Here is a 9005-nt window from a genome sequence, read left to right as displayed (position 1 = left end):
TTTCTCTCTGTCTCTCTATCTCTCTCTGTCGCTGTCTCTCTTTGTCTCTGTCTTTCTCTTTCTCTGTCTGTCTGTCTGTCTGTTTTCCTCTCTCCCTCCCTCCCTCGTGGTTCACTTTGACAATCTGGTAAAGCCTGTACATTCTTTCTCAGGATCATATTTTTAAATGTATAAAATACTTAGTATTTCATAGGAAATCAATTATATTGAAATACAGTAATCAAAATATTTTTAAGAATGAGTTCATAGACAAAGATTCATTAAGCACCTATTGGGGAGGGAAGATTGTTAGAGGATGATGGAATCAGGCAGAGAATTCCCTGTCTCCCAAATTCTTCGACAAATAACTTAAAATAATGCCTCAAAGGAGTTTTAGGATTATTTATTTAGCATAAATAATTAAAAGTTAGGGAAAAAGCAGTTGTTCAGCCTATGACAAGTAGGGAGGACACTGGGAAACATTTTGCTTTGCCTCTACTCCCACCTGCAATACTTCAGTGCCAGGAATGGACAAACAGCAAGCCTTGGGGGAGATTGTTGGAGTTGGGAGTTCAGGAAGCTGATCGGGAGAAGATTGAAGAGGAGCCCTCTATGTTGGGCACTGGTCTCAGAGAGCAGGCCCACTGACCAGACATGGACTACACAGGAGTAGTGTGGCCACTGCAGGGGGCAGGCCCTGCTACCTGTGGTCCCCCTAGAAGAGTGAGTGAAGTCCCTGGTTTCTTTTCAGGAGTGGAGGGGTGGGGCTTTGCTGACAATTGCTGCCACCTCAGGAACTGCAGGGGGTGATAGAGTTTGTGGTGGCCTCTGTGCTGTGGACCCTAGTCTTGGCTCAGGGTCAGAGGGGAGCACCTGAGGCTTCCCACACCTGGCCTTGGAGCATGGCCCAGTGGAAGACCTAGAAGGCCAAAGGCCTCCATCCCCCACACCCCCAGAGCAGAGCTTGACCCCAACAGAAAGTACATAGCCAAGAAATAGGCCACTAAAAAAGATGAATAAATAACAGAGAAAGATTGTGGCCAACCAATGAACTTCAAACTCAGAAGAAGACAGTGAAGTCAAAACAGCTATTTCTAAGGCTTCAAAGAAAAGTGTAAAACAGTCAAGTCACAAGTCCAAAAGGAACTCCTAGAAGAACTTTAAAAGGACTTTAAAATCAAATAAAAGAGGTTGAGGAAAAACAAGAAAAAGTGTAAGGATAATGAAGGAAAATCAGGAAAATTTAAATATTGCAGAGCTGAAGTTAGGATAACACAAGATACAGAAGTTTTTTCATCAGAAGACTGATGGGCATGGAACATGATGTTCCAAAGAGCAAAGGAGCTGGGTTTGCAACCAAGAAAAACCTACTCAGCAAAACTGAGTGTAATTCTGCACGGAAAAAAGATATTGAGTGAATTAAAGGATTTTCAGATATTCTTGAGGAGAAGACCAGGCCTGAACAGAAAATTTGATCTACAAGAGTCAGGAGAAACATAAAAAGGTAAACATAAAAGACCAATTATAAAGGATTTAATTAGGTCAAATAGTTTACTTTTTTATATGGGAAAACATTATCTGTAACTCTAGAGAATGATATCATTACAAGGGTTGTTTGAAAGCGCATAGACAGAGATAAAAGGTTGGGGTTGAGACGAATATGATGAGATGGTTATAAAAACTAAAACTGGGTAGGGAAAGGTAAAATAGAACAGTCATTTCGTTCCGATAAGGCATGAATGTGAGAATTTTTTCCAGTGGAGGGGAGGAGAGGGTAGAGGACTGGTAGTGCTAAAACCCTATTCTCATCAGAACTGGGTTAAAGAGGGAATAATATATGATATGCATGTAGAAGGGTATAAAAGTCTTTTTAACTTATAGAGACATAGGAGGGCAAGGGAAGAGGATAAGTGAGGGACTCTTAGAAAGGGTATGGATTAGCGAAGCAGTGGCCAGAAACAAATTAGATTTCTGAGAAAGGTTAGGGTAAAAATAGAGGGAGAAGGCTAAACAGCGAGTAAAAGTAGGTGGAGAGAAATACACAACTAGTAATGAGTGGCCCAGTTTCAGATGGTCCACCATGATGCTGGTAAGGTTTTTTTTTATTAAACCCTTAACTTCTGTGTATTGACTTATAGGTGGAAGAGTGGTAAGGGTAGGCAATGGGGGTCAAGTGACTTGCCCAGGGTCACCCAGCTGGGAAGTGTCTGAGGCCGGATTTGAACCTAGGACCTCCCAGTCTCTAGGCCTGAATCTCAATCCACTGAGCTACCCAGCTGCCCCCTGCTGGTAAGGTTTTTAGAAGTTCTGGCCAGAACCACTGAAAGGAAGTTGTTTTTCTTTTTTTTTCAGATAATGTTGAACATTGAGAAAGTTGGGATTTCAATGGTGGCTTTGTCCACGTCTAATATAAGGAGGCAGCATGTCACATGCATTGGGGTTGAATCTCAGCTATACCATTTACTATATGTGTGACCTTGGATAAGTCACTTCACACCCCCCGGGTCCCTGGTTTGTGGCCCCTCTCTAAAATGAGGGGATTGACCCATCTGACCTCTGAAGTTCCTTCCAGCTCTGCCTCTAGGATCCTTTTACTTCTCTGCCTGCTCCCTTCCCCCTCAGCTCCTGAACAGGGACAGCATAGATGCTTTAAGAAGGGTTCGACAATGGGCTGATTGGCCAGCCACTAAAGAAGGACCTTGAATCATTCTCTGCTTTCTTTCTGCTCCTGGTACATATGTAATGATAACATCTTCCATCTGTATTCCTCAGCGAAGGGCTGAAAGTTGGAATGCAATTACTGTGAATGCGTTAGAAGATGAAAACTGTCAAATTACCAGCCTGAGTTCCAATGGCAGAGGCAAGGCTGGATGGTTTCCGCATAGAAATAAGCATGGGCTAATGAGGCCCAGACTGGAGCTTCCCATCCCCTCTTCTGCACTTCAGGGTACTGGAGGCACTTCTGGGGAAGGCCTGGAGCTTGCCCGACTCCCTGCCCTCCGCTCTCCCTCCATAGACACACAGCCCCACGACCCTTCCTTCCATCCAAGCCCAGCTCACCTCTGGTTCTGATCCAACCTGCATGTAACGGCAGGGGATAGGTAGTAGTCCCTATATGTCATTCCTCCTAAAGGGGAAGGGAGAGGGGGCAGCTGGGTGGCTCAGTGGATGGAGAGTCAGGCCTAGAGACGGGAGGTCCTGGGTTCAAATCCGGCCTCAGACACTTCCCAGCTGGGTGACCCTGGGCAAGTCCCTTGACCCCCACTGCCCACCCTTACCACTCTTCTGCCTTGGAGCCAATACACAGAAGTTAAGGGTTTAAAAATAAATAAATAAAGGGGAAGAGAGACCCTCTGATGGCCCCGATGGTGACAGCCCCAGCAAAACAAGGAGGTGGGCTTGCTGCTGATAGGGCACCTCTTGTTGTCTGTGGCAGCACTGGGGGACAGATGGCCCAGGACCGAAGGCTGGGGGGGCATCACCGACTTTGGCGGCCCCTGGGCTTGCTTGATGGGATGTTCTCTGAGCTAGACAAAAGGGAGAAAGCGTGCTTGGGTAACTCGCCCAGAGTGGGACCTGATCTTGCACGAGACATCTGCTCGCTAAGGTTCCTGCTATGGGAGCAACTGGACAAGACAACTTTAACGGCCCTTCCTGGCCATCCTGGCGCTGCCAACCTCTAAGTATTTCTGACATGAGGAGTTGTCGATTGGCCGAAAGCACTGGCTAGTGGCCAGTGGGCAGAGGAGCAGGGGAAAGGAGAGGCCTGCGGGGGGCAAGAGTCTCCTTCAGGCTAGTTGGCAGGCCCAGATGTTCGGGGGTCATTGGTGCCCAGTTTTATTGCCACGTGGAATGAGGCCTTGGTAGAAGGTGGCCTCCTATCAGCAAAGGTCCTGAGGCAGTATTTCCATCTGGCTTTTTCTCTCCAGAATCCCAGGATGGGGAAGGGGTCTCAGAGACCATCCAGTTTAACCCGTACCAGAGGAGTTCTATGTACAGGTTCCTCGACAAGTGGTCATGGAGCCTCTGCTTGAGGGCTTCCTCCCCTCCGTCCATGAGGCAGCCCATCACCACTGTATCCAGGTAGCCAGGGTGTAGGAATCCAGCTCATTATTGAGTCCCTGTTGGATGCCAGGCCCTGGGCTTCGGAGCTGGAATCGTCTTCAAGAATGGCTAGTCTGTCCCCCTCGTCTGACAGGAGATGGAGGGGAAGGAACTTCCCCAAGGTCTCTTGACCAGTTCATGGTTGTACCAGGTCTCAAACTGGGCTCTTGCACATCCCAGTCTACTGCTTTTCTTCCCTTATCGTGTGTCTTCTCTGGATACTTTAGCCTGGAAGAACCATTCGTGATCATCTGAACCTCCTCCTTTTAGGGCACTGTTCAGCCCAAGGCAGCCGCCCAGCTGAGCTACCCTGGGCCTCCTCCCTTCCGGCCCTGGGCTCTCCTGCAAGGCAGGGCATCCCTCAGCCCTTTTTGGCGTGATGTCATTGGCCTTTGGGCTAGACAGAACCAGGAATGAAATGAAAAGCGCTCAGGGGTCCGGGGAGCCCTCTGCAGTCGGGCTGGAGGGTGTTTGTGGCAGGCTTTCAGGCTAGCCCAGGGAAGGCAGGGGCGGCAGGGTGACATGGACAACCCGATATGGCTCCCCGTGTTTTCCTGCCAGGATAAAAGAGGCCAGCCGGGTGGCTAAGGAAAGGGGAGTAAATCCTAAGGCGGTGTTTGGCCTGAGCCGCGAGGCTATTTGAAGCCTAGGAGGGGTTGCTGAGGGCTCGGGCCCCCAGACTTCTAAGAGAGGGGACGGGAACTCGAGAGAAGATTTCTGAGGTCATAGCTGGGAAATCTGTCCCCTACGGGCAAGGGGCCTTGACATTAAGGCCTGCCTGATGCCCTCTTTTAAAATGTGCCAGTGCTAGAAGGTGTAACCAATCGTGCCACTCTTAAAGTGACCAAAAAGGAGACGGGCTGGACGCGTGGCAGAACAAGGGAGAGCCCAGGTTGGGCCTGTGGGTGTTGCTAGTGTCTTCGCCATAGCTAGAGAAGGTGCGGGAGAACTCGTGTGCAGAGAACTTGTTGTGGACTTACGGGCAGTCACAGATCTGGATGGTGCGGGATAGAATACAGCCAGGTATCGGGAAGACCCAGAGGAGCGAATTAGAGTAAATTAGGGCAGCTAGGTGCTACAGGAGCCCTTCCTGGAGTCAGGAGGATGAGTCTTCCTGAGTTCAAATCCAGCCTCAGACGTGTCCTAGCTGTGTGCCTCTGGGCAAGTTGCTTCATCCAGTGTGCCTCAGTTCCTCATCTGTAAAATGAGCTGGAGAAGGCATGACAAACCACTCCAATATCTTTTTATTTTTTTACATTTTTTAACCCTTAATTTCTGTGTATTGGCTCCTAGGCAGAAGAGTGGTAAGGGTGGGCAAGGTGGGGTCAAGTGACTTGCCCAGGGTCACACAGCTGGGAAGTGTCTGAGGCCGGATTTGAACCCGGGACCTCCCATCTCTGGGCCTGACTCTCAGTCCGCTGAGCTACCCAGCTGCCCCCCCCCCCAATATCTTTGCCAAGGAAATCCCAAATGGGGTCATGAGGAGTCAGACAGGACCAAAAGCAATTGAACCCCAACAGAGAAAATGATCCTTATTTTCAACCTGAAAAATGGCCCCATCATTAGGTATTTGGGGTATCCAATCTCATATTTAATATTATGGCAGAAACCACAGCCATCACTAGGCAGTAGCACAAAACACGCCTGGGATGAGCTGAACATAAGTGACCTTAGTTCAGTCATTGGCGGTGGGGAGGCCAGCTCAGGCCCTCAAATGAAATCTGGCAGCCCTGCTATCTAGAACCTTCCTCTTTTAACTAACTCTTCTGGGTGGCTGGATCCTGAGCCCAGTTGTTTTCACTTTGCTGACTGCATGCAAGCACTGTGAGTGACTTTTAAATTTTAGTGCTCTAGGACAAAGCACCGATCACCCTGCCCTGGTTACGGTTAGGAGGGCAAAATATCGTTTAGCTTTGAAACTGGCCTATGGAGGCCCTGTTTTCATCCTGCCAGGCCCCAGGATTCTGTGCAACCAGCTTAGGACGCTGGCTTCGATGCTAGAAGGAGCGTTTGGAGCAGAGGTATGTTGGGACGAGTACTGCCAAGGTAGCCTCTGCCAGCCAACTTTCTCTAGCTCTGGACACAATGCTGAATTCGTGCCGCCTTCAGCACAGCCCTGGCTTTCCCCTCTGGTGGTGTTGGCTTTCAGCGATGTGGCATACCGAAGGCCTTGAGCACACGAGTGGGCTCACCTTCCCTAAGGGGATCCCAGGAACAACATTCGATTTGCCAATACGGTTAAGATTCCTTGATCTTGGAGCTGACTTTGATCTGGCCATCGTGCTACTTTCCTATCCCGGTACGGGCTCCAGTAGGTTGCCACGTCGCCGCCGCCGCCACTGCCGCCCGGGAATGAGGGGAGGAGGCCCTAATCTATCTGTATTGACTTGCAGGTCTCAGCTCTGATGCTTCTGCAGACAGACTGTGAAGAAAGCTTGTGGCACGGGGACTGCACGTTTCTGGCCCGTCTGTGTGCACCGAGTCAAGGGGAACCCCTAACGTGGTTTCTCTCCATTGGCCCTGCTCTTACCTGTGTCAGTCCCTGTCCACGGCCCGCCCTCTGCACCCCGAATGGCCTGGTAAGTCACCCACTGACTTTAGACACCTTCAGGGAATGCCCTACTTGGAGATCATTGGCCCTTTCCAACCTTGGAGACCCACCCTTTGTCCTGGCACCTACCCTGGCATGAGGGGGCAGGACTCGTAGAGTACCGGCTTTGGTGCCAATTTCTTGACGTAGAAGACGCTGCTTCTAGCCGCAAGTTTGGGGCCGGGCCTGTCTGGGTAAGGAGAAGAATGAGATTTGAGGTTCCCAGTTGGCTGCCTTGATTTCATTCGTTCCACCATTATCCGGTTGACTTTACAAGAGTGAGCAGAGGGAGAAGGTAAATGCAAAGAAAGATTTCTCGAGGCCAAAGGTTGGGAGAATGTTGCGATTATGTTAGTGTCTAAATAGGAAACCTTGCCGGGGGGGGGGTGGTTCACCCCCATGTTCCTGTCTCGGGCGGCTGACGAGGGCTGCCACCCGTCCTCGTGTCGCTTTAAGTGTTTGTGTTGCGGCTGCTCAGGTCATTCCAAGGGGAGACCACAGACGCGGGCACGGCCCTGTTTGGCTCAGAAACTCATAAAATGGAGAAATGGCAGGGGTAGGTGCCCTCGCTTTCCTCTCAGTATTCACACCACAAGCCAGAGCTCTCTTGGGCCCCTCTTCTGCGGATGCCACAATTTTTCTTAACCCCAGGCGGGTGCGGTGAACAAAGGACCAGCTCCGGTGATGGAGGAGGAAGCGCCAGGCAGCGAATGATGATAGAGAGGCCCCCAAAAGTCAGAGGGCTTCAGGGATGCGCTTTGATTTCCCAGGGGGTACAAGTGGAGGAGCCGTCTGTCCCCTGAGATCTCTCCCATCTCCTTTCCACTCAAGCCTGAAATTCTACTCCCGGGGATCCAAGTCGAGCCACCGAGAATTCATTAAATTACCTTCTCTGGGCCAGAAGCTGCGTTAGGTTTGGGGCACCCAGAGAAAAAAGGAGCCAGGCCTCTCCTTGCGGGGAGTCCTGTTCATTTGGATGAGGCGACAAGTATACAGACAAGCACATCGAAACTAAATTCAGAGCCCAGACACAGACATTTCAGGGGGGCACTAGTAACCCGGAGACTCGAGAAAGGCCTCGAATAGGAGGTGGCCCTTGAGCTAAGCCTTAAAGGAAGCTATAGGGGTTTCAAGGGGCAGAGGTGAAGAGGGAGGGCATTCCAGGCATGGGGCACAGCTTGAACAAAAGCCCAGAGGTGAGACATGGGCCGCCCCGGACGGGGACCAATTTGACAGAGATATGTTAGAGGGAGTCCGGAGGCTTCGTTCCTCTGGGCTAAGACATTGTCTTCTGTTAAAGACAAATGGCCCTCGGAGGGGTAGGACCCCCCAAGCTCTATCAACTCCCAAGAGAACCGCAGTTGATCACAGTCCTTCAGACTCGCACACCCGAGAGTGGCGCCCTAGAAAAGGGCTCCCCAAACCGGAAAGTCTTCTCCAGGGAAAGAGTGAGTGAAGGCTTGTTTAGGGGTGCCCTCCATCCAGCGTGGGCGAGGGCCAGGGCCGAGTTCCTGAGGGTTCGGGGAGCCCAGGTTTGGAAGGGCCACCGAGCTTAAACTTGTGCCCGAGGGCAGCTCTCCCTCGCTTCATTCACTTCAATTCAGGAAACATTTATGAAGCCCCTGTTGTGTGCCGACCTGCCCTCAAGAAGCTTCCAGTCTAGTGGGAGAAGACAGTCCACGGAGAGGAGCTGACCAGGGAGGTCGGGGGGTTGGCACGTGGGGGTGATATTCCATGAAAGGAAGCAAAGAGGCCCATGGCAGGGGAAGAGTGGGCCAGAGGGGCCCCAAGGTTCTAAGGCCTCTGGAGAGGGAGCCTTTGGAGGCGTTTACAGCTCCAGCCCTCTGATCAGACAAGAGGGGCAGCCCAGGGAGGCCGAGGAGGCTCAAAGCGGAGCCAGTCGTGGTGGCGGTCAGATGGCGGGTGCTCGGGGCCTCGCTGGGAGAAAACGGGCTTCTCTGGGTTACAGCGAACGCGGCGGAGCCGTTGCCTTTTACAAGTGAGTGACTTTGCTCCAGAAGCTGCTTTTTGACGGATGGCCCTTGTGACCAAACAGGCCAATTTTATAAATTGGCCGCTTGCACCCGGACTCACTAAGCTGCTTGACCCTGACGAGGAAGCTCGTTCTTTACGGTCGCCACCGTCGCCGCTTACCTTGTGGAAATCAAAAGCTGGACGAACGGTACGTGGCAAAGCTACGTGGCGAAGACCGCTGCCATTTTGGACAGTGAGACAACGTATGACAGTGTAGTCCCTGCTTCTGTGGAAGCAATAGCTTGGGTTTTCAGGGAGAGTGAGGTAGGGAGTCCGGGAGAGATGGAGCCTGCCCTCA

The 9005-nt window shown here is 51.2% G+C and overlaps 1 protein-coding gene across 1 annotated transcript in view; it reads right to left on the bottom strand.

Moving 5' to 3' along the window:
• CENPI (centromere protein I) overlaps positions 1-3101 on the bottom strand; it is a 59555-nt gene extending 56454 nt beyond the window's left edge. Inside the window, exon 1 of the mRNA XM_044682834.1 lies at positions 3040-3101. Coding sequence (XP_044538769.1) covers positions 3040-3101 — 62 coding nt within the window. The remainder of the gene's footprint in view (positions 1-3039) is intronic.
• Between the last annotated feature and the right edge of the window lie 5904 nt (positions 3102-9005).

This window comes from Gracilinanus agilis, chromosome X, assembly GCF_016433145.1.
Source record: "Gracilinanus agilis isolate LMUSP501 chromosome X, AgileGrace, whole genome shotgun sequence".
NCBI lineage: Eukaryota > Metazoa > Chordata > Mammalia > Didelphimorphia > Didelphidae > Gracilinanus > Gracilinanus agilis.
The sequence above is the reverse complement of the archived record's forward strand: the minus strand, read 5'-3'. Positions and strand labels throughout refer to the sequence as shown.